General features: G+C 40.0%; 2 protein-coding genes across 18 annotated transcripts in view; one reads left to right on the forward strand and one right to left on the reverse strand.

The window, feature by feature from the left end:
- PAX6 (paired box 6) overlaps nt 1-7654 on the forward strand; it is a 29417-nt gene extending 21763 nt beyond the window's left edge. For all 16 annotated transcript variants that reach the window (XM_050759038.1, XM_050759045.1, XM_050759036.1 and 13 more), the window contains 6 exons: nt 1545-1703; nt 2189-2271; nt 2495-2645; nt 2744-2859; nt 5678-5828; nt 6525-7654. In XM_050759038.1, coding sequence (XP_050614995.1) covers nt 1545-1703; nt 2189-2271; nt 2495-2645; nt 2744-2859; nt 5678-5828; nt 6525-6610 — 746 coding nt within the window. In that variant the 3' untranslated portion in view covers nt 6611-7654. The remainder of the gene's footprint in view (nt 1-1544; nt 1704-2188; nt 2272-2494; nt 2646-2743; nt 2860-5677; nt 5829-6524) is intronic.
- A 5171-nt stretch (nt 7655-12825) lies between these two features.
- ELP4 (elongator acetyltransferase complex subunit 4) overlaps nt 12826-25063 on the reverse strand; it is a 253060-nt gene continuing 240822 nt past the window's right edge. For both annotated transcript variants that reach the window (XM_050759052.1, XM_050759053.1), the window contains exon 10: nt 12826-13215. In XM_050759052.1, the coding sequence (XP_050615009.1) occupies nt 13084-13215 (132 nt within the window). In that variant the 3' untranslated portion in view covers nt 12826-13083. The remainder of the gene's footprint in view (nt 13216-25063) is intronic.

The raw sequence follows: 25063 nt of genomic DNA on the forward strand, positions 1-25063 counted from the left end.
GAATCCTTTTGTTGTCCGCGCTCATTGTAGCCTCAAAATTCTGCCCACGAAAGTTTGCCAACGCTCCTGCCCCAGGAGTTTAATAGTTTCCCTTACTCGCGGGGCATTGTGCAGCGCTGAAAAGCAGCCCCTCGCTATTCAAGTGTTGGTGGTCATCTCAATAGATCTCCAAGGGCCCATATGGTGGCCAGTGCCGATGAATCCGCCTGTTTAAATGGGGGAGAAAGTTGGGGTTTTAAAACATTTCAGAGTTCCTGAAAAGATCCCACTAGATCCTGTCACAATTCCCTGAACTCTTTGAAGGCACAGCCTATTGTCTCCTGGTTATAAATAATATTCCTGGCCAAGTCGATTCCCACCAAGGTGCTCCTAAGGACTCCTCCACCCCACCTCTGGCCAAGTTTTGAGGATAGGGAGGTGGGTAGCCCATGTTGGTATCCTTTGGGGGTCATTTCAGGACCCCAGACCCGGGACCCAGCCTGTAGTGGCCCTGGAGGCCCAGTCAGGGTTTAGGCAATCCTGCTTCCCTTCACACAGACTGTGGCTTACAGGCAAGGTGCAAGGCGGAAGAGCCAGCTAGCCCAAGTACATATCTTGCCCTCCAGGCAGCAAGGGAAAACAATAAAACTTTCCCCCTGTATAAAGATAGAAATTACATTAAAAGTGGTGGAAATGCCCTAATTAAAAATGTACCACTTAAATGATATGCCAAAGATTCAGCTGCAGCATAGAATATTTAGCTAGTTAGTGAACTCTCTACTATTTCTTTTTAAAAATTACACGTTAAAAATTTAAAAGAAATCTTACTTTTCTCTGGTGCAACACATTACAAAGAATGGACAGTCCTTTTATCTAAATATAAAATTCCATTTTCAGCAATTATAGCCTGTTCTTGGTGATGATATAATTACAGCTGTGCTCGTAATAGGTGTCAAGGCAAAGCGCACTCATACAATAGTTGAATAAAACTGCAGAACAATGCGAGCACTTCTAAATTCACAACCTTTAAAATGAAATTGACTGTGCAGAATTCAAATAAAAACTAGATAAATATTTTTTTAAAAAGATTACAAGCTTGGTTTGGTTTCTTAATAGCATTTTCTACAAACCTATCAACATCTAATTGATTAGATAGGAATTACTGATTATAGATCAACTGAAATCTTGAGCATCACTCTTCTATTTTCCCAACACAGCCATAGGTAAAGAGATTCTGTAGGGAATGGAGTGAGGCATTTGGGGAGTTGGGGTTACTTATAAAAGATCATTTTAATTGGAAACTTCAGTGCTTATTTTTTCATTCAAGAAATGCCACTTAGTGTGTGTATTATAAAGTCTTGTCTTGATAAAAACAAAGAAAATGGCGGTCAGGTAACTAACATCACAAATGTCTTTTGTTAACAGAAGGCTGACAGTTACCTTGGGAATGTCTTGGTGAGGCTGTCAGGATACGATGCTCTTGGAATTTAAGACTGCACCAAGCCCCTTTTGGAGGCTCCGCGTTATTCCAAATTTCTCTTACCGTCCTATTCTTTTTGTTCCAGATGGCTGCCAGCAACAGGAAGGAGGGGGAGAGAATACCAACTCCATCAGTTCCAACGGAGAAGATTCAGATGAGGCTCAAATGCGACTTCAGCTGAAGCGGAAGCTGCAAAGAAATAGAACATCCTTTACCCAAGAGCAAATTGAGGCCCTGGAGAAAGGTGATAGAGTTTTTCAAAGTAGAGAACCAGTAAATCAAAGTAAATGCCACATCTTCAGTACAAAGAGCTAAATTTAGCCAGGGCCCTTTGCATAGAGGACTGAAAAGGTTTCTTTTTTCTTTTTATTTCTCTGGGCATCTTTTCAGTGTGTGTGTGTCTGTGTGTGTGTGTGTGTGTGTGTGTGTGTGTGTGTCTGTTTCTTCTTTTCATCTACCAGTAATTCAAATACTAAATGTCTGGCTTACAAGGAAAAACGATGATTTGGCTATTTCGGGCCACAGAAAGGTCATTGAATGTCATTCCAAAGAAAATTTAACTTAGTTCTGGTGGGAAAGTTCTTCCAAGTACAGTCAACACTAGAAGCATTTTAAAGGGAATTGGTTGGAGGTAATGGGAGCGGGGAGGTGGGAATCAGCTTGATCCAGTTTGGTTAACATATTTTGTGTAGTTCTGGCACAATATGGAAAATCAACTTACTCTTTCAGAGTTTGAGAGAACCCATTATCCAGATGTGTTTGCCCGAGAAAGACTAGCAGCCAAAATAGATCTACCTGAAGCAAGAATACAGGTACCCAGGGACTGTGCAGTTTCACACTTTGCGATTCATACCATTTGTTTTTCTTAGAGACAGAGGTGCTTGTACAGAGCACTAATCATTTATAGGACTAATAACAGGTTCAGTCTGTGAAATGCTCTGCTGCCATGGGCATGGGGAGGGCAGTAGTGGAGGTGCCGAGGTGGGGCTGGGCTCCATGTAGACACGGTGCTAACCTGTCCCATCTGATTTCCAGGTATGGTTTTCTAATCGAAGGGCCAAATGGAGAAGAGAAGAAAAACTGAGGAATCAGAGAAGACAGGCCAGCAACACACCTAGTCATATTCCTATCAGCAGTAGTTTCAGCACCAGTGTCTACCAACCAATTCCACAACCCACCACACCTGGTAATTTGAAATACTAATACTATGAATCGATGTCTTTAAACCTATTTGCTCGGGGCTCTGACTCTCACCCTGACTACTGTCATTTCTCTTGCCCTCAGTTTCCTCCTTCACATCTGGCTCCATGTTGGGCCGAACAGACACAGCCCTCACAAACACCTACAGCGCTCTGCCGCCTATGCCCAGCTTCACCATGGCAAATAACCTGCCTATGCAAGTAAGTGCGGCTGGTGGTGGCCTGCATAATCCAGGCCCCAGAGAAGTGAGGAGTGGCTCAGGGCCTGCGGACCTCGTTGGCTGTGTCTGCGCCCATGGGAGCTTTTCGCACTACAGTGATTGGTTTGACCAGTCAAGTCGGAGACAGTCAATCCCATCTCTTTTAAGTGATTGACTCATTGATTCATGCCCCACCCCCCCAAAAAAAAATCTGTCCAGTTTTGTCAGGTTAACCTGCCTCTTATCATATTGTCTAGCTTGATAATATTGGGTGATAGTGGGGCATGTTTTGGGTACCAGTGAGACAGTCAATCCAATCTCTTTTAAGTGATTGACTCATTAATTCATGCCCTAAAAAAATTAGTAATAAAAATCTGTCCAGTTTTGTCAAGTTGATCTGCCTTTTATTATACTGTTAACTTGATAATGTTGGGTGGTGGTGGGGCATATTTCGGGTACTAGGGAGCCTTGTACCAGAAAATGGAAATAATGCTGGCACATTATCAGATAGCGGGAGATTAGTAGTTTAAAATTTGGGTTTATATTATTGTGTTTGTATGCTAAATATATAATCTATGCATGCATTTGGGGCATTACTTAGGGTATATGTGATAAACCAGTGAGAAAGAAAAAAAGGGTTCGGAAATGGGATTCATATTTACATGGTGAGATATACATAACATAATGAGAATGCTAGTTTTCTGTCTATATCTACAATAAGAAAAGGCATAGCAGGTGTTTGCTGGAAATGTAGTGTGTCTTTGCCGTGAATGGTGTGATGAGTTTGTGGCCCTCCTAGCTGCCTGGGAAGCTTGATGCTATTCACTTGGTATGACAGCCTGCCTCTCCTCTTAGTTCTGTCCCAAATATCTATTAGCCCCTGATTTAGAGGCCCTGCACTAGGTTCACCCTTTATGATGTAAGTTGGATAAGGCAGATGGTTTGTACTAAACCTTTGTTGCTGGATGGATTCTTGATAGGAAAAATGTCTTCTGGTAGGCCTTTCCCAGTGGTTTTCCTAGAACTCCTGTTTGTGCAACAACTAGAGATATTACATGGTATGATACTGGCCAGCGTGAGCCTCTGCTGGAAACAGTTCTGGGGCTACACTGGTTGTTTATTCTCCACTGAACATTTTTTGCTGGATTTCAGATCCAAATAACAGCAAAATAAATGTTTCACAGTCTTCAGACTAATATAGGAGCAGCTAGATAAGCAACTTCAGAAGAATTATTCACATGTTTATTTTTATTGCATCTGGATATTATTGGCCATAGTGCAATTGATGTAAATTAAGGGATTAACAGCCCATTAGTTGGTGTTGCTATAACCGCACTGGAATTTTCCAGAAGTCAGGTTGCCTAGAGGAAGTCATTGCAGGAATTAGAAACAAATGCAAGCTGAAATTCTGGCAGGGCCCTCAAGGCCTGTTTGCGTCTTTGAACTTGATGTTAGTAGTCATCATCTGACTTTAATAAGGCCACAAAGTGTCTTGTTCAGTTTCATATATTATAACAACATCCAGGTTTCTGTGAAGATAGCAAAATGTGTATGAGAAAATAATAAGATGTACAGTAGATGCTGCCATTATATTAGGGCTGTTTCCACATACAGACCGGTGTGGGGAATCAATCTATTTCAAACACTGACTTTTAAAAATTACATAATTTATATAATTCAAAAAGTACATGTATTCATTAAGCATAAAGAAAATCAAAATGATTAATAACTTTACTCTTCAGAGAAAACTACTCTTTGAATTTTGGAGTGGGTGAGCCGGTTTGTCTAGCCATTTATTCATTCTCTTGACCAAAATCATCATTTTACAAATGGTGGATGTCTTCCTCTGGACCTTCTCTGATATGCTTCCCTCTCTGAGAATATGGATCTTGGAAATTAAACATTTCTCCAGTTTGCAGAGAAGAAAAATGATAGTATACTGTACTATCATCTGACTTGCTTGTTCCTGACACACTTCTTTTAATTCATCCCAAGTTTGCTGCCATGGTGTAGAACCATGAGAGCTCATGAGGCGTTTTGTTAGGAGAAAGGTTCACCTCCTCAATGCTGCCATTCTGAACAGTTCGAGGGCAGCAACAGTTTTCTGGTTATAAGTCAGTCTGGGCTTTTGAGTCTGTTAGGAAGTCATGGTTAATTCTCAGGATGGAGGTGGGTTACATTTACTAACTCGATCTGGGGTTTGGGTCTATTAGGAAATCGTGGTTAATTCTCAGGATGGGGGTGGGATATATTTTCTAACACTTCTGATCACTTTAACTTGGGGTCATTACAGATCTGCTTCTTCCAATAATCTTTAATCCCATGAGTCTGGCTGTGAAAAGTTCCCAAGGTCCCTGAACCATACTTTACTGAGAGCTCCTCCCACTGCTCTCTGTCCCAAAGCTTGAGATGTGGGCTTTGGGGGTCACAGCGTTCCCAAATAAATCCAGATTTACAGGGAGAGGGGGGATGTGTTTTGATGAAGGTCCTCATGCAATAGGTTCTTCAAAGATGCCAGCAGAGGTTAGAGACAAAAATCCCATTAATTTATGGATAGTGGCAACCATGGAGCTGGACAGTTGTCAGAACCTGCTGTGCTTTAGAAGCTTGATACATAGGCAACTTTCTTCTAGCTGTGGCCAGTGGAAGGACTAGCTCGAGGCCCAATCTTAGATTTATCATATGGAATTCCAGTACTTCATGTGAAGGCATCTTTAATGATCAGACTTGTTGCCAGAGTTCCTCGGGAGGAGGGAGCCTGGGGCTGTGGCTGTGTGATGTGTTCCTCAGTAACCACAGGTTTGCCTCTCTCCTCACAGCCCCCAGTCCCCAGCCAGACCTCCTCATACTCCTGCATGCTGCCCACCAGCCCTTCGGTGAATGGGCGGAGTTATGATACCTACACCCCCCCACATATGCAGACACACATGAACAGTCAGCCAATGGGCACCTCGGGCACCACTTCAACAGGTGAGCCACTGCTTTCTGCGGGCTGTACAGAGGTGGCCTGTACAGTTTCTTTTACTAGGTGATCTCTCGTCACTAGAAGTCTACCCAAACAGAATCTCCTGGTCCTGTGGGAGGTTGTGTTTAACTCTTTGCTGTCCGTGTCCCTGGGGGATGGGGATTGAAAAAGGAAATTCAGTTAAGCTAATTAGTAACTTTACACCATATACAAAAACTGAAATTGTTTTTCCTGAATTTGGTCACCAAAGTTGTGTATGAAGACAAGGCCTGAGACTGCAAGTTTTCTGAGGACAGATTATTAGACCATGCTCAGTAGGGGGCCCACTGAGCTGTAGGTGCGTGCTTGTTGAAATGCTTCTTGCCCTCGTATCTCCCCTAGACCTTTCGCTGCAAATAAAAAGTGACACATTGGTTTTCCAGAGATAGATTTATTGTAAAAGTTCCAACCATGCAAACAAACGGAGGATTTTTTTCTTTTCTTACGGATTGGCAGGCAGGTACTTGGGATCCAACAGGTATATATAAACATGTTGTCTAGTTTCTGAAGGTGCTACTTTTATTTGTAACAATGGAAGCATTTTTTAATACAGTAAAAAATGTTAGAAAGTATTAGTTTTTTTTGTAAACCCATAAATTTGTATTCCATGTCTGTTTCTCAAAGGGAATATCTACATGGCTATTTCTTTCATCCACTTCTAGGACTCATTTCCCCTGGTGTGTCAGTTCCAGTTCAAGTTCCCGGAAGTGAACCTGATATGTCTCAATACTGGCCAAGATTACAGTAAAAAAAAAAAAAAAAAAAAAAAAAAAAAAAAAAAAAAAAAGGAAAGGAAATATTGTGTTAATTCAGTCAGTGACTATGGGGACACAACAATTGAGCTTTCAGAAAAGAAAGAAAAATGGCTGTTAGAGGCGCTTCAGTTCTACAACTGTGTCCTGTATTGTACCATTGGGGAAGGAATGGACTTGAAACAAGGACCTTTGTATACAGAAGGCACGATATCAGTTGGAACAAATCTTCATTTTGGTATCCAAACTTTTATTCATTTTGGTGTATTATTTGTAAATGGGCATTTGTATGTTATAATGAAAAAAAAGAACAATGTAGACTGGATGGATGTTTGATCTGTGTTGGTCATGAAGTTGTTTTTTTTAAAAAAAGAAAACCATGATCAACAAGCTTTGCCATGAATTTAAGAGTTTTATCAAGATATATCGAATACTTCTACCCATCTGTTCATAGTTTATGGACTGATGTTCCAAGTTTGTATCATTCCTTTGCATATAATTAAACCTGGAACAACATGCACTAGATTTATGTCAGAAATATCTGTTGGTTTTCCAAAGGTTGTTAACAGATGAAGTTTATGTGCAAAAAAGGGTAAGATATAAATTCAAGGAAGAAAAAAAGTTGATAGCTAAAAGGTAGAGTGTGTCTTCGATATAATCCAATTTGTTTTTTGTCAAAATGTAAGTATTTGTCTTCCCTAGAAATCCTCAGAATGATTTCTATAATAAAGTTAATTTCATTTATATTTGACAAGAATACTCTATAGATGTTTTATACACATTTTCATGCAATCATACGTTTCTTTTTTGGCCAGCAAAAGTTAATTGTTCTTAGATATAGTTGTATTACTGTTCACGGTCCAATCATTTTGTGCATCTAGAATTCATTCCTAATCAATTAAAAGTGCTTGCAAGAGTTTTAAACTTAAGTGTTTTGAAGTTGTTCACAACTACATATCAAAATTAACCATTGTTGATTGTAAAAAACCATGCCAAAGCCTTTGTATTTCCTTTATTATACAATTTTCTTTTTAACCTTATAGTGTGGTGTTACAAATTTTATTTCCATGTTAGATCAACATTCTAAACCAATGGTTACTTTCATACACACTCTGTTTTACATCCTGATGATCTTTAAAAAATAATTCTTATAGATATCATAAATCAAAAACGTGTTAGAAAAAATCCCACTTATAGCTGGGTGTAGATCTGTGCCCATTTATATCCACAACATATATACGAAATGGTAACATTTCCCAGTTAGCCATTTAATTCAAAAGCTCAAAGTCTAGAAATAATATAAAAATGCAACAAGCTATTAGCTAGGAATTGTTTTTTGAATTAGGACTGGCATTTTCAATCTGGGCAGATTTCCATTGTCAGCCTGTTTCAACAATGATTTCACTGAAGTATATTCAAAAGTAGATTTCTTAAAGGAGACTTTCTGAAAGCTGTTGCCTTTTTCAAATAGGCCCTCTCCCTTTTCTGTCTCCCTCCCCTTTGCACAAGAGGCATCATTTCCCATTGAACCACTACAGCTGTTCCCATTTGAATCTTGCTTTCTGTGCGGTTGTGGATGGTTGGAGGGTGGAGGGGGGATGTTGCATGTCAAGGAATAATGAGCACAGACACATCAACAGACAACAACAAAGCAGACTGTGACTGGCCGGTGGGAATTAAAGGCCTTCAGTCATTGGCAGCTTAAGCCAAACATTCCCAAATCTATGAAGCAGGGCCCATTGTTGGTCAGTTGTTATTTGCAATGAAGCACAGATCTGATCATGTTTAAAGTGGAGGCACGCAGGGCAGGAGTGCTTGAGCCCAAGCAAAGGATGGAAAAAAATAAGCCTTTGTTGGGTAAAAAAGGCCTGTCTGAGACTTTTATTTGTTCTGTGCAACATATAAGTCAATACAGATAAGTCTTCCCCTGCAAACTTCAGTAAAAAGCCTGGGGGTTCTGGCAGTCTAGATTAAAATGCTTGCACATGCGGAAACCTCTGGGGACAAAGACACACTTCCACTGAATTCTACTCTGCTTTAAAAAAACCCCCAAAAGCAAATGATCAGAAATATAGAAATTAATGGAAGGATTTAAACATGACCTTCTAGTTCAGTATCTACTGTTTTTTAGTTAAGGAATTACTTGTGAACAGATAATTGAGATTTATCGCTCTGGCATGAAACATACTACTAATTTTATGCCACCAGAGTCGCTGCACATTTGGAGACACCTTCCTAAGTTGACTGCAGTTTTTGAATGTGTGCATGTAGTTTTGTTCAGTGTCAGCCTGCACTGCACAGCGGCACATTTCTGCAGGGGAGTGCGCACACGTATGCACTGTTGGTACAATTGCCCGTGCAGACATTTCTACCTCCTGACATTTTGCAGCCTACATTCCCCGAGGGCCGTGTGCTGAGGGAACTGTCAGAGAAGGGCTATGTGGGAGTGCATGCCACAGCTGCTGGCTGGCTTACTTCTTCCTTCTCACTGGCTGTAACTTCCACCAGGGTCAGGCAGCCAGTTCTGGCCCACGGTTCTGTTGTGTAGAGAGCAGAAACTTTGGAGACCTGGGTGTGGCACGCCAGGTGCAAGAGGTGGGAATGGGAGAAAAGGAGTGACGTGGGAGCGGAGGGTATGTACGCACTTGGGCACGTATATGTGTGTTCTGAGGGTCAGGATTGCCAGGGCAAAGTGGCACAGTCTGGTATGAGTCTGAAGAAGCGGCTGCTCAGCTGCAGAAGCCCTCTGATCCAGCAGGATGGGAACGGCTGCCTTGCCTTCTGCCCACACCCTAGGGACATGAATTGTCCCTCCAAACAGAGCTCCAGGCACTCTCTCGGGGACAGCATGCCAGGCACTGTGTGGTAGCAGTGCCTGGGAGTTGGCAACTTTTACTCATGGTTGAAATAATTTATTTTTATTATTTATTTAATGATACATATATTTATATATTTATCAATGGGGTATCTGCAGGGATGTTTTGATGCCATCTTCCAGGATGGAGATTATTTGTGAAGATCTCAGTAGACTCACAGGACTAAAAGCCTAAAATTTTTCTCCAAACTTGACGGACTTGGGAAAACCAAGTGAACAGAATAAGAGCTGAATGTTTTAAGTAATAAACATTCAAACTGCTCTAAGTAAAAAAATGCATTTTACTGCAATGAATTTCCAGAATATTTCCCCCCCAAAGCTATGCCTCCTAACCCTTAAATGGTAAACAACTGGTTTCTTGATACAGCTCACTGACATTTCTTCCTTCTTTCTATTGTCACTAGGTTTCCTAAGATTCACTTACACAGTATTATTTTAAGATTCAGCTTTGTTCTGTGAATGTTTGTCATCTTAGGATTGTGTCTATATTCCTTTGCTTATTTCTTTTTACTCTAGGCCTCTCATATTAGTAAGATTAAAAAAAGCCTTTTCTTCTCTGTATGTTTGGCTCACCAAGGCCAAATATATATTCTTCTCTTTTTCATTTCTCAAGAATAAACCTCATCTGCTTTTTTGTTTTTCTGTGTTTTGGCTTGGTACTAAATGACTCAACTGCTCAGTTTTAAAGTTCAAAGTTTAAGTACTTAGGGTTAGTACTGCTTATTTCAATAATGTTGATGGTGACTATCTTTGGAAAGCAGTAACACACTGTCTTAGAAATGACATTAATAATGGGCTTAAACAAATGAATAGGGGGGTCACCCCACTCTCCTTTTGTATGCCCATGTGTGTCTGATTTGTTAAAATTAAAAGATGGACAGGGAATTGATTGCAGAATGTCGCTTCCTTCTAAAGTAGTTTTATTTTGTCTACTGTTAGTATTTAAAGATCCTGGAGATGGACATAAGGAATAAACGGAAGAGAAAAGTAGATATTGTCTGGTGGCTACTAGAAGGAAATTCAAAAAGTCTTAGAACCCTAGCGCCTGAGCAAACTGCAGTAGTCAAAATACTTACCTCATGTTAAAGAAAGGCAAATCTAGTGTAAGAAATGAATACCATATAGTGTTTTGAAATTCATATACTAGAAACACTGAAAAGATATCATTTCAGATACTATGTTTGGCATTGTTCTTAAGTATTTATATCTTTGAGTCAAGCTGATAATTTTAAAAAACCTGTTAATGGAGTATATATTTCATAATGTATCAAAATGGTGTCTATACCTACAGTAGCACTATTGAAGAGCGATATATTTATGTAGTAAGTTATTAACATAATGAGTAACAATATGCTATTGTTATTAAACATAATGAGTAACAAATAATGCTTCCAGAAGAAAGGAAAACACATTTTCAGAGTGGGTTTTTATCAGAGGAAGACAAAAATATATACCCCTCTTCAGTAGCTTATTTTTACAAAGCCTGCCCAGAAAAACAAAGCACTTGGATATGACTTTTGGAAGCCCAGGTACTCTTATTATTCAAAATGCACTTTTACTGAGTTTGAAAAGTTTCTTTTATATTGAAAATAAGGGTTCAAATATGTATATTCAATTTTTATAGTATTTATCTATTTGCAAAGCATATATTAACTAGTAATTGGCTGTTAATTTTATAGACATGGTAGCCAGGGAAGTAAATCAATGACCTATTAAGTATTTTGACAAGCAATTTGCATATCTGATGACCTCACATCTCTTTTTCAGAGAGTCATATGCTATGTAATTGTTCCATTGTGTGTTTGTATAAAATGAATCAACATGGTAAGAAAAAGGTTAGAGTTATTAAAATAATAACCTGACTAAAATACTCATTTGAATTTATTCAGAATGTTCATAATGCTTTCAAAGGACATAGCAGAGCTTTTGTGGAGTATCCGCACAACATTATTATCTATGGACTAAATCAATTTTCTGAAGTTGCTTTAAAATTTAAAAGCACCTTTGCTTAATATAAAAGCCCTTTAATTTTAACTGACAGATCAATTCTGAAACTTTATTTTGAAAAGAAAATGGGGAAGAATTTGTGTCTTTAGAATTAAAAGAAATGAAAAAAATAAACCAGACATTCTAAAAAAACAGAATAAGAAACCTGATTTTTAGTACTAATGAAATAGCGGGTGACAAAATAGTTGTCTTTTTGATTTTGATCACAAAAAATAAACTGGTAGTGACAGGATATGATGGAGAGATTTGACATCCTGGCAAATCACTGTCATTGATTCAATTATTCTAATTCTGAATAAAAGCTGTATACAGTATGTGTTTATGCTACAGTGGGTTTTTTTAAGTGACTGACATTCATCATATTGGTTAGACAGTTTTAAAAACCTAGTCTTTGTTTTCTACAATGTTGTCAAGAACAAATAAAGTATAATTTGTGGTATATTAAAAGCAAGCTGCTTAAAAATGCTAGTTATAACTGCTTCAAAATATTCGAATACATTTGAAAATGTATTTTGGAAATTCAGTTTCTCCCAATGGATGTTAAACACCTTTTAAAAAAATCAAGACTCTTAAATATGCAAGTTACTTTTTAACTTTCATTTTTTATCTATTATCTGTCAAAAGCTTTGAGAATATGGAATTATAATTAAAACACCTAGTGTTTTATATGAAAACTGGTTCAATATGCTATACGCCCCCAAAGACGTATTTATATGGTTAGAAATTTACACACTCAACCGATGTTCATAATTAACAAAAGGTTTATGTGATGCAATGAAAATGTGAGTTAGTTTCATTTTTTCACTCTGTCTCAGACCTATGTTCTGTAAAATCTCTCAACAAGCTTCAGTATGTTTTTCTCCTGGTATCCTAGCATTAATGTAGCTGTCAGTTTGAATTTCAATCCTGAATGATGCCTGTTGACATAATTTCATAGTACTGACTTCAATTGTTTAGGATTACTAAACTAAAGACCATCCACTTCTTTTTTCTATGTTTCCTATCATTCAAGTTCTTTATATTTAATAACTACTATGGTAGACTAATTATCTTTAATGGAGTCTAAATCCCCAAATATTATTTTGTCTTTATCAATTTAATAACCAGATACATAAATGCAAATTTATTTTATATATTAGCAAACATATTTTCATTAAAAAAACTTAGCATTTTTGGTGGCAAGTGACTGTTTCTGAAATAAAGAGAAAATATGTTTTCATATACAATCTTGAATTTCATCATGTTTTGTATGCTACCTGCTGTGACATGCACATTACCATGACACTAAATGCCTTAGTACATGGACACGAATGACCACTGTCAGGCATCTTGAGATTTTTGACATTTTTTGGTGTTTATTTAAAAATAAAATTATTTTCTCTATAGCATGAAGGAAAAATTGAAAAGTATTTCTGCTGTGTTACTTCTGTAAAAAGTTAAAAAATGAGAAATGGTGGCTCCATTTTACAATCCTGTGTTTTTCAAGGAGTGGAGGGTCAAATTGTTAAGAAAAATATTTACATAAGCTATTAGCAATCATAATTAGAGTGTCATAGAATTCTGCATGCAACGGCTAAAGAGGAATCCCTAGAAGTCCAGGTGCTTCTTGCCTCCGGCCATCATGCCACAGCCTGGGCCCAGCCGCTTGGTGGATTCTGCCAGATCCTGTTTGCTTGAGCGGCTCACTGTGTCTGACAAGTCTGGAGGCAAATGCAGTCGCTATAGCAGAAGATTTCAGGAGAAGAAAAAGAGAAGAAAAAAATTAATTTTGCTTTGGCTAGCATACTCCAGAATACAATATTATGCTCTGTTGATTAGCATTTAGTCTTGCATATAAAATTCCTGCTAAAACAATTCTTCAGACTGAATTCCAGTATAATCACCTCCTGTTCCTACTGGATTTTACAAATTACAGCCATTACAGAAACTGTACAGGAACCTTAGTGGAACATTTTCAGTGTCCAAACCAAAATGTATTAAGATCTTTTCTCATGAGGTAGAAGTGAACACATGTAAACACATAAATAACAGCATCGTTGGAAATACCGCATAAATAACGGCAGGTGTCTTTTTTCTTTTTGGCTTTGTTTTGTTTTGCCGGGGCTCCAACATGCAATTTTTAAGGTCAAATGTAGCTTTTCAGCAATTATAGATTCCCATGAATACTTGTTTGTCTTTGTCTATTAGCTGACCTGACGATTCTTTTTCAAGGTTATACTTTCTCTAGGAACTTAAAATTTTCACAGAAATATTGACAACATAAAAAAATGATACCAACCAAAGGGCCAATTTTTTTATATGTTCAGGTAAGTCAGCCGTAGCATCTATTACGGGTCTTGGTAAGTTTGTTTCTAAGCATAATGCTGGGTCATGTTTTCAAAAGTACAGCGTTGCTTTGAACACCCTCCCAACCCCCGCCCATCCCAACTGTTTTTCTGCAGATACAGGCTGATTTAAACTTACTACAGCAACTGACCACAACAGAAGTTACTGTAATTATGGAGAAACATCCATATTTCAAAAGAACACTTTCCTGTTTTCAAAAGAATATCAAATTCATTTAACTCTCAGTGCTCCCAGCTTGCAAAATTTATTTCATAAAAATCCAAACTTAAAGGAACATACCTGTTGTGTGAGACACAAAGTGTGTGGGAAGCTAAAGATAAGGCAGCATAGGGCTCCCCACTGATGACTACACAGAGCCTTCTAGAGGAGAACTGACCTGGAGACAACCTAGCTGAAACCCTTCATTTGGAAAACTCCCTTCAATATGGGGGGTAGGGGGGAACAGATGAAAAAGGGGAGAACCATATTTTTTTGGTCAAAATATTGTGGTCCACAAGCATATGCTCCAGTTAGTTTCCTTCTTGAACAAAGGCTTTTTATTGTCATGTAAACACAAGCTGTGTGCATATGATCAAAATATTTTAAAACTAAAAATAATTTATGAAAAAATATTCTTCCTTGATTTCAACCTGCCTGTACTTATTTTTAATACAAATATATCTAGGATAAAAGATACTATTATACAAATGCATGATCAACAAACATGTCAGAAAGGTCAAGGGGGTCAAGAAAAGCTGCAACAGTCATACAATAATATCCATACAGAACTATTCCTTAGTATCCATGGGACCCAGCCTGTCACTTATTAAGTAACTAAATGTCTATTTCTTGAATGACAAAAAAGCACAAATAAAGACATATTTGTTTCTTTGTTTCAAGCAATTCTTTCATTTCTTTATGCTCTAGTTTGTTCCAGGAAAGATTTCAGGCAGAAACAAAGGCATGAGAGGCTCAGGAATCAGCCAGGCACAGTGGCTCACATCTGGTAATCCCAGAACTTTGGGGAAGCCGAGGCAGGCAGATCATGAGGTCAGGAGATGGAGACCATCCTGGCCAACATGGTGAAATCCTGTCTCTACTAAAAATACAAATATTACCTGGGTGTGGTGGTACGTGCCTGTAATCCCAGCTACCAGGGAGGCTGAGGCAGGAAAATCGCTTGAACCAGGGAGTTGGAGGATCAAGTGAACCAAGATCGCACCACAGCACTCCAGTCTGGCGACAGAGCAAGACTCTGTCTCAGAAAAAAACAAAACAAAACATAAAAGGCCCAAGAATCCAAAAGGCAAGTGTGGTTCTAAATTTTGGGGTTACAAATGTCTGTGTAGGGTTAATTCTATCAGTGTCCATGTGAGGAAGCAGGAGGGAAAGAGACCTTTAATTACATGTCTTAGTTTTAATGTTTAAGATGTTGTAGTTATTGCTAATGAGCAAAAGAAAAATGACCAGGATACATGCATAATCTGAAGGTTATCTGAAAAAGAAAATTACCATAAAGAAATGTGTATGTATATACTTTTGGTTGGGACCTGACAAATTATGTTAGTGATTAGGCTGTTTGGTAAATCAACTGGAGTCAACAAACATTTAGAATCCACTTGAAGTAAGGCATTCTGAAAGGTTAGGTCAATAAAGTACCTTCCACACTCATTTCCTTACAATCCAGTAACATGAATAAGGCAAACACACAGGTAACCCTCACACTGAACACTCCAAGTTATGTATACAAAAAAGGCAGAGACAAACCAGAAGTCACAGTTGGGGAAGGAAAACATGAAAAAGCTTTATGGGGTTGGCATCTGAGCTGGGTCTGAAGTAATAAACTGGATTCTGACATGAAGAATGGAGATTTGCTTAACAGGAGAACCAATATATCTTTACGATTACATGATGCATTTAGTTAACGGGTCCTACTACTCTGATAATCTAAATGAGAAAACTTGCGTGGTTTGTTTAGAACAAGCATAATACAATTTATTTCAGGAGCCGACCTATTTGCTTGTGGACTGGCTAAGCATTTTTCTGCCTCTGCTTTTCTAGGCAATGAATGTGAGCCAGTTGGCTGAAAGCCCTTCAGAGCAAAAGTAGCTAAATGTGACATGTGACATGCTTGGAAATCTTTCAGGTTGAATGGCTTTGAAGTAAAGTCAAATATCATTCGTGTGAGACTTCTGAGCATAAAAATTTAGGGGTAATATGATTAACTGCTTTTAACCAAATGCTACATTGTAAAGCTAGTTGTATATTCATGCCATTTGAAAAAGCCCAAGAATGGCTCTTGGAAATATGTGAATCTATGTGTGATTTTGCCTGCTTTTGTTGATTATTACTTGAATGAGCTTACTACGCAATCTAACTTCTCAAGCAGTGGGTTTTGTTTTCTTTCTTTCTGAGCCTCCCCCTGTGCGCCATGTCAGCGCGATGTGAAACAGCGAGGAAGAACGAGAGATCAGGTTCCAGGCTTGCCAGGTGTGTCAGGGATTTTTCCTTTGAGGCTTCCAAAGCATTTACACACTTGACATGTAAATGTTCAGATGCTGCTGTATCCCAGATCTGTCTTCTGAAAAATATGCTGCAAGATACTCTGCATAGCATGGTGACCTCCTTTAGACTTAAAACTGCAGGGCTATGGAGTATATAAACTTTTAGACATTGAGGTTTCACTGAGTAATGGTTTAAATAAAAATCAGACTACAAAAAAATCGTATTATTCTCAAGCTTGAAAACCAAATCAAGGTATTCATATTTCTCATTTTATACCTGGGGTTCTGAAGCAAGGGCCAAAACCAAAACCATATCTTACTTCTTGAGCTGAAATTTTTCCACTTGATTTTCTTTTCTCAGATTCTGGGAGGAAGAGACTGTGTGATGCAGGAGATGGATAGCTGGCTGGCTGGCTGCCTGCCTGCCCACTTTTTCCATTAATGCCTTGTCTAAAACAATGATTTCTGTGTAGGCAAACGGATCTGGGAAAGGTGTGACAACTTCCATGGTTCCTGCACAGGCCGGGGTGATTTGCTGTAATCCCACTGGATCAATGCTGCAAGGAGGGAAACAGTGAGGCTAGCAAAACACTCTGGCCGATTATGGAGACTCCTGCCAAAAGACACCCTTAGGCCCATGGGAAGCCCAGGGTCATAATAAGGCAGTAGCAGCAGAAGTGATTTGCTCTGAGGCTCCAAGAGGTACCGAGGAGAGCTGGACTCTGAGACTCTTTCCCCTCTACTTGCCTCTCTGTCTCTGGGCTTAGCCACTGTCTATATTTTGTTCCTTCTGAGTCAGAGGCTAAACTGATCCTATAGACACATAGGATTGGAATTCCTGGCTCAACAGTTTCCTTTCTAATTCCTTTTTTCCCAGCCTGCCAGGCCTGTGCTCAGCACTCACAGTTCCCAGACAGAAGGGGCAAGATAATGAATCTAGATTACACCTGGATTTGAGACAAATTGCAGGTAAATACTCATTAAAATAAGTTTAATCGGTTTATATTTTTCACATTTTGCCAAGACCAAACCATTAGGCACTGTTTGTTTTCTGAAAACAATTGATGTAGTACACTTTAACCCTTAGCAGATGACTAAAGATTTATTTTAAACCTTTTAAACATTCCCGACGTTTCCTGAAAAGTCACAATTTGTATTACTCAGGATCACAGAAATAAGCATTAATATCTCAGAATATTCCTAATAGATTTTTTCATTTTTCTTTAAAACATTGCCAATTTAAATGAAAACTTGCCAGGCACAGGGTAGTTGACACCCGTAATCCCCACATTCTGGGAGGCCGAAGTGGGAGCCTGGGAGTTCAAGACCAGCCTGGGCAATAAAAGACAGTGAGACCTCGTCTCTACAAAAAAACCCCTGAAAACCTTAGTAACTATCTTAAAAAACAAACAAACAACAAAAACAAAAACCAGCAACTTATAAATACCTTAGAATACACAGGTTCTACATTGCTCCCTTAACAGAGGTGGCCAGGACTTGTGGGCACTGGACTCAGAAGCAAAGAGTGACAGTTAGATACCTACCTCTGTCATTCACTCTCCATTTGACCTTAGCAGAGTCAGTTCAGCTGGTTAAGCCTCAGTGTGCTCATCTATCATAGGGGAATGATTCTTCCCTCATAAGACTCTTGTCAGAATAAAATGAGATGTGTAAGTGTTTTGTGAACTATCACGTTCTACACTAATTTATTTATAACTTTTCTTGCTCCAAAAAAGGATCTGAGATGGTTCATAAAAATACATATGGTACCAGATAAAAACAAGTGAGTTTATTAGGTCAAGGAAACGAATCTACAAATATAATGAACATATATAAACAATAGCAACAGCATATCAGACTTAGCCACCAGGTCTCAGTCTGCCTGGAATCTGAGTATTTAGTATAACTACTCTCTACTGTGGCTCCTTACAGACATATAAAGGAAAGTGCAATTGCAGTCCCTGCTTCTGAGATTTTAAAAGTCTAAATAATTTCCCTCATACTTTGTAAGGCAGGAGTGAAAATGGGGCATGTAAGATGCCTGGCTTCTGGGCCAGTGTATGGCTGTATTAAGGAGGCAATTTGGGGTCCATTTTATTTTTATTTTATTTATTTTTAAAACCTGCATTTTGCACATGTCTTCACTGCTGGCAAAGTAACTAATAAAGGAAATGTCAGAAGATGAAGCTTTCCCACTCGAGTTTTAAAAGCATATCCCCCTTTATATAATGGGGAGGAAACAAATGCTCAAAAGGCACGCCATCCTATTCCACTGCAGGCTTTCAGCTGTGATGCTCTCACTGCAGGATGATATACTCATGTCCGCCACAGTCTGTATTCTGAACTGCTCCAAGTACTAGGGAATGAATTAAGAGTACAGGCTAAGTAGTTATAATACAGAGACACTCCTACTCCTACCCTCTTCTAAAAATGGCTTATAAAAGGTAGTTTATTGGATTAAGAAAATGTGGCACATATACACCATGGAATACTATGCAGCCATAAAAAAGGATGAGTTTGAGTCCTTTGTAGGGACTTGGATGCAGCTGGAATCCATCATTCTTAGCAAACTATCACAAGAACAGAAAACCAAACACCGCATGTTCTCACTCATAGGTGGGAACTGAACAATGAGATCACTCGGACTCAGGAAGGGGAACATCACACACCGGGGCCTATCATGGGGAGGGGGGAGGGGGGAGGGATTGCATTGGGAGTTATACCTGATGTAAATGACGAGTTGATGGGTGCAGCACAGCAACATGGCACAAGTATACATATGTAACAAACCTGCACGTTACGCACATGTACCCTACAACTTAAAGTATAATAATAAAAAATAAATAAATTAAAAAAAAAAAAAAAAAAAAAGGTAGTTTATTTCTTTCCCACTTTACAGTCCAGAAGTAAGCAATTCAGAGTGGGAAGGACTGGTCTGTCATTCTCAACAAGGGGTTCCACTTCTGGCTGCAAGGCTGATGCTCTTCCTAGCTCTTAGTTTGTGAGAAGAAAGGGGCCAAGAAGGCAAGACCTGAAAGTTGGACACATCACTTCCACTCATGCCCAGAACAAAGACATGGCCACATCTAGCTGCAAGGGAGGCTGGGAAATGTCTAAAAGTGTGTAAAAATGTTTAACAAATCTATTACTATAGAAGGAGGAGTAAACGGATATTCGGAGACAACTAGTGGCATGTCAATTTCCAGAAGGGCCACAACCAAATGATCTCCATCCAGAAGCATTCACTCAGTATGTGAACTATAGCTGACTGCTGGGGGTCCCATTCATGGTGTCTGACCAACAAATGCATACCTCATGACCCCACTAGTCCAGAGAGTGGGAATAAAAGCAATGTGTTCACAGTCTCCCCTGCTCTATGGATAAACAGAGAATTTCTCCTTCCTTTGTGGAAAGACAGATTTCCTTTCAGGGTCACAAGGAGGAGGATGGAGGGGAGGAGACAGATTATGTTCACCATCATAGTATTGCTATGGTATCTTCACAAGATTTCAGAGTGTTGTTTCAACTTGCAAAAAAAAAAAATCAATGTTATATGCTATTATATAATCATTGTATTTTATATTGTTTTATTTGTATTACTCCATAATTATAAAATATAATTATATTATTATAATGTAATATTACATTGTAATTATTCTACATCTGGTTAGAATTTGCAATGTGGAGGATGCATCTGCTGAATTTTGCATTATTGTCATATATGAATAGGCCAGTGGAAACAATGCCAGAACCAAATATTTGCTCTTTTTGGATTGGCAAGTGTACATTTGGTAGCAGCTGAATATTTCTGGAGCAAATTCTGCTACACATGATTAGGTTTTAGGTTTAAGTTTTTGTTTAAGGCCCAATTCATGCCCAGGGTTTAAGATTAAAATGATTAATCTTAATTGAATTTTAGTGAATGTCATAATCATACTATATCCTTTAGGTGGAAAAATATTCATTGGGTTCTTCCTGATTGACCTGAAAATTAGACAAAATTTCAGCGCTGGAACACTGCACATTGGCTGTCCAGTGAAAAATGCTCAGGTGTGCAATTATTTTGACCGTCAATTATAACTGACAGTATTGTCTTGCCTCCAAATTCACCTCTCTGAAAGCAGACTGAGAAGAACTCACCTGTCTAAACAAAAGTGTGATTTGTGAAAAGGCATGTGTCTGTGGCAAAGATTGCCAGTTTACTCCCAATATCTGTTCTCCTTTTCAGAGAGTACAAGAATTTCTAAATATTAGTGAGGCACACAGCCTCCCAGAACAGAGGTCACAGTTTCCAGCTTCCCTTGCCAATAGAGAGGCTGAATGACTAAGTTATAGTCACTTCATCTTGAGCAGAAGTGCTATGGTTAACTTTAGGGTGAGTTCCTTAAAGGGGAGGCAACATCTACTTATCCTTTCCCTTAAAATTGCTATTAGATCTTGGCAAGAGAGCCCCTGCCCTAGGTCCTGATCCACACCTCCTTTGGTCATGCCCCATCCTATGGGGTGAGGAATTACAGGGCAAAAGGAGATGTGCTTCTAGATTCCGTACCCCCTTTTTTTTGTGAGATAGGGTCTCACTCTTTTGCCCAGGCTGATGTACACTGGCACAATCACAGCTCACTGCAGCCTTCCCCTCTCAGGCTAAAGCCACCCACCTGCCTTCTCCCTCCCAACTAGCTGGGACTGCAGATGCATGCCACCAAGTCCAGCTGATTTTTAAAAAAATTTTTATTTATTTATTTTTTTGAGATGGAGTCTCACTCTGTCATCCAGGCTGGAGTGCAATGGTGCAGTCTCAGCTCACTGCAACCTCCACCTCCCAGGTTCAAGCGATTCTCTTGCCTCAGCCTCCCGAGTAGCTGGGACTACAGGCACATGCTCCCATGCCCAGCTAAGTTTTGTATTTTTAGCAGAGACGGGATTTTGCCATGTTGGCCAGGCTGGTCTCCAACTCCTGACCTCATGATCTGCCCGCCTCAGCCTCCCAGAGTGCTGGGATTACAGGCATGAACCACCACGCCTGGCCTTTAAGCTTTTTTGTTGAGATGGGGTCACACTATGTTGTCGAGGCTGGTCTCGAACTCCTGGGCTCAAGCAATCTGCCTGCCTTGGCCTACCAAAGTGCTGGGATTACAGGCATCAGTTACCATGTCCAGCCTGCCCTTCTTTATAGAACATAACTTCAGAGTTCCCTGTCCAAATGACTACAAAGCCTGCACATGTCTCTCCCCCAGGTTCATTCCCCAACGGTCGACTGTGTTGCCTATGTGTATAACATGGGGCCCAAGGAGTAGCCAAGAGATGGCTATTTGTGGGGGGCAGAGTTTGGATGTGCAAGCTGGGCATCCACAAACATGTGTAAATGTGCCCTTGTGTGTGGTAAGGGGGCAGTGGTGGGAAGAGAAAGGAGGCATGCTGTATGCTGTAGGCCAATTCTCCTTGTGTTTCCGTGTTCTGGAGTGGAACCCTGATCCTAAGTTTAAACTTGGCCTTTCAGGGAGGTATATGTGTGAAGGAAGGAAGAAAGAACATATTTAATAGTTTGTTGACTTAATAACTTAAAGTATTTAGGCATATAATAATTATGTGGTCCTTTATTTGCATTCTTGCTCTAGGCTCTTTGAATGTTAGGGATGAATCTAACTTCCCTCTTGCCACTTGCTGAAATGTGGACTTCAGGGTGGGTGCTAACACAGCCATCCTGGACAACATGGAAGCTATTTGCTGAGGAGGGCATAGCAAAAAGATAGAATGGGTCTAGGCTCTCTTGATACCATCTGGCCACCAGAGGAGTACTGGGTCATCTAACTGGGCTTTATGTGAGAGATACATGAATTTCTACATTACTTAAGCCACTGTGTTTTTGGATCTCTGCAATAACAGCCTAATCTATATTCTGTTTATATAGAATTTGGTACCTGACAAGAGAAGCACTGAAGTTCTACCACTTACCTAATGTGTGCTGGCTTAGTGGCTGGATGGGCAGTGAGGTCAAGTATTGCAAAGTAGAAAGTTGGTGAGCCTTGTTATGCTTGTGATAACTTGCAGGGCAAATTTCCTTCCTCCTAATCAGTGGCTCTACGTAGAACATTGGAGAAATTCAGAACATTGGTGTGTTGGTAGCTTCTTGCCACTTTAAGCAAATTCATTTAAAAAAGACAGATGAACTCAGGCTAGAGTTATAGAATCTGCAAGAAGAGATGGAAGGGACTACTTGCAGCCCACAAGCTAAACTGACTAACAATTTGGCAATTGGGGCCCCACAGGGTTGAAAATACCCAACTGTTTCTACACCTGCACTCCAAGGCAGACAGCCTTTGCAGACGTCTGTGCCCCTAAGCCTTCGTTAAATACCTTTATTAAGTGGCTGGTCAGAAAATGGGAGCCACCTCAGAGAAAAAAGATTAAGGGTATTGCCTTCCCACTCAAGTCTATTATTTTAGATGGCTTCATGGCAGCTACTGGTAAGACGAAAGAGTGAGATAAAGGTAGAGAGGTCAGAATGTAAGTCTTTAAAAAAAATTTATTTTGAGACAGAGTCTCACTTTGTTGCCCATGCTGGAGTGCAGTGGCACAATCATGGCTCACTGCAGCCTCAACTTCCTCGGCTCAAGCTATCCTCTCAAAGTCTCCGAGTAGCTGGGACTACAGGCACAAGCTACCATGTCTGGCTAATTTTTGCACTTTTTGTAAAGATAGGGTTTTGCCATGTTGCCCAGGCTGGCCTTGAATTCCTGGGCTCAGCAATCCTCTTGCCTCAGCCTCCTGAGCAGCTGGGATTACAGGTGTGAGCCACCATGCCCCGCCTAAGACTGAAGTCTTACAATGTAAGTCATGATGAACAAGCGGAATGGGTGCTCAGCATCCATCAGGAAGTATCTTGTCTGCTGGTATGTCTTCCTACACATCAGGGGTTAGGAAGGTGTGCATTAGGTTTATCCAATTAGATGCATTTGCACTAGATTAAAAAAGTGGAGGCCGGGCGCGGTGGCTCAAGCTTGTAATCCCAGCACTTTGCGAGGCCGAGACGGGCAGATCACGAGGTCAGGAGATCAAGACCATCCTGGCTAACACAATGAAACCCCGTCTCTACTAAAAAAATACAAAAAACTAGCTGGGCGAGGTGGCGGACACCTGTAGTCCCATCTACTCGGGAGGCTGAGGCAGGAGAATGGCATAAACCCGGGAAGCAGAGCTTGCAGTGAGCTGAGATCCAGTCACTGCACTCCAGCCTGGGTGACAGAGCGAGACTCTGTCTAAAAAAAAAAAAAACAAAAACCGGTGGAACAGAAACAAGAGCTATCTCACTGCTGCTTTACTGTAATTGGCAAGCATTGCTGTGGAGACCATTTATTTTTGTGTGTTGGGATTCTACTGACTAGTCAACAGCTTCATGGGAGTTGAGAGACAGTTGTGGAAGTTGAGGCCAAACCACTGTTTCTGTGTCCAGTTGCTTGCTTCATGGGGGTCAAGAAGAAGTTGTAGTGGTGGCAGTGGGATTTACTAACCCCAAAGGTTCAGCCCCACATGTGTGTGCCTTCAATTAATAGCTCCAGTGGTGGTCTCCCAATTCTTTACCTTGGTACCTGTGCCTGACTATGGTACAGGCGGTGGATTTCCTGGTGGCCAGTTTGATGGCAATATCCTTCAGCCCTTCCAATCATTTCACTGGTTCCCAATTTTCTTCTATAAACTTTCCCTCTGCATAAAATAACTAGGTGGTATCTGTTTCTTGCAACTGAATCCTAGAACTATATAAGACAAACTCTTTGGCTGTGATTACTTGCATATGGAACCAAAGGGAAGCAAACAGACTGCAAATCTTCTAAGTCCTGAGGAAACTGTATTGCCAAAGAAACCACAAGCCTGGTCAAATGCCTATAATTATTCAGGCTCTACAGTAATCCTAGGCCCCCAAACCTGACCTATCAATAACTGGGCCATGAAAACTGTGGAGCCCCCAAAGGGCATACTCTCCAATGGTGACTTTCTGTAGCCAGGGCTGATAATGGACAAGGAAAAACTTCCTAGAGGGATACGCAGGATGATGGACAAAGGAGTTTCTTCCAGAGAGAACTGGGTGCTACAAACTGGGCTAACGTCCTTGATTGCCCATGCAGATGATTTTTGCAGTTTCTAGCCAGTAGGATTCCTCACTCATGCCTGGAGAGGGCATGAGTAAGTGAACTATGGCAGAGATTGATAATTTTTTTTCCCCAATATCTACTCTCCCATTTTACTTTAGTAGCAGAACCCTTGAATATAAAACAATTCTGAATAAAAACTTCATTTTCAAACCTCCCTTGCTGTTAGTTGTGGACCATGTGTTCATGTCTGAAACAATGGGAAAAGGGCAGAAGTGAGGTTGCAACTTCAGAGTATTCCAATGGAATTTGAACTTGGGCAGTCTGGCTTCAGTTTATACTCTGTGTGCCAGAACTTCTCTAAGCACTAGAGGCAAAATAGTGTGAACAAGACAGGCAAGACACCTGCTTTCAGGGAACTCCGAAGATTAGGAGGGACAATGCATAGATGCTTAGATGACTCGAGGAGAGATTGACAACACATAGGAGGGCAAACAAAAAAAAAAGAAGATAATTTAGGCCGGGCGCGGTGGCTCACGCCTGTAATTCCAGCACTTTGGGAGGTTGAGGCAGGCCTAAGGCCAGGAGTTTGAGACCAAACTGGCCAACATGGTGAAACACCGTCTCTACCAAAAATGCAAAAACTATCCGGGC

This window comes from Macaca thibetana, chromosome 14 (assembly GCF_024542745.1).
Source record: "Macaca thibetana thibetana isolate TM-01 chromosome 14, ASM2454274v1, whole genome shotgun sequence".
Classification (NCBI taxonomy): Eukaryota; Metazoa; Chordata; class Mammalia; order Primates; family Cercopithecidae; genus Macaca; species Macaca thibetana.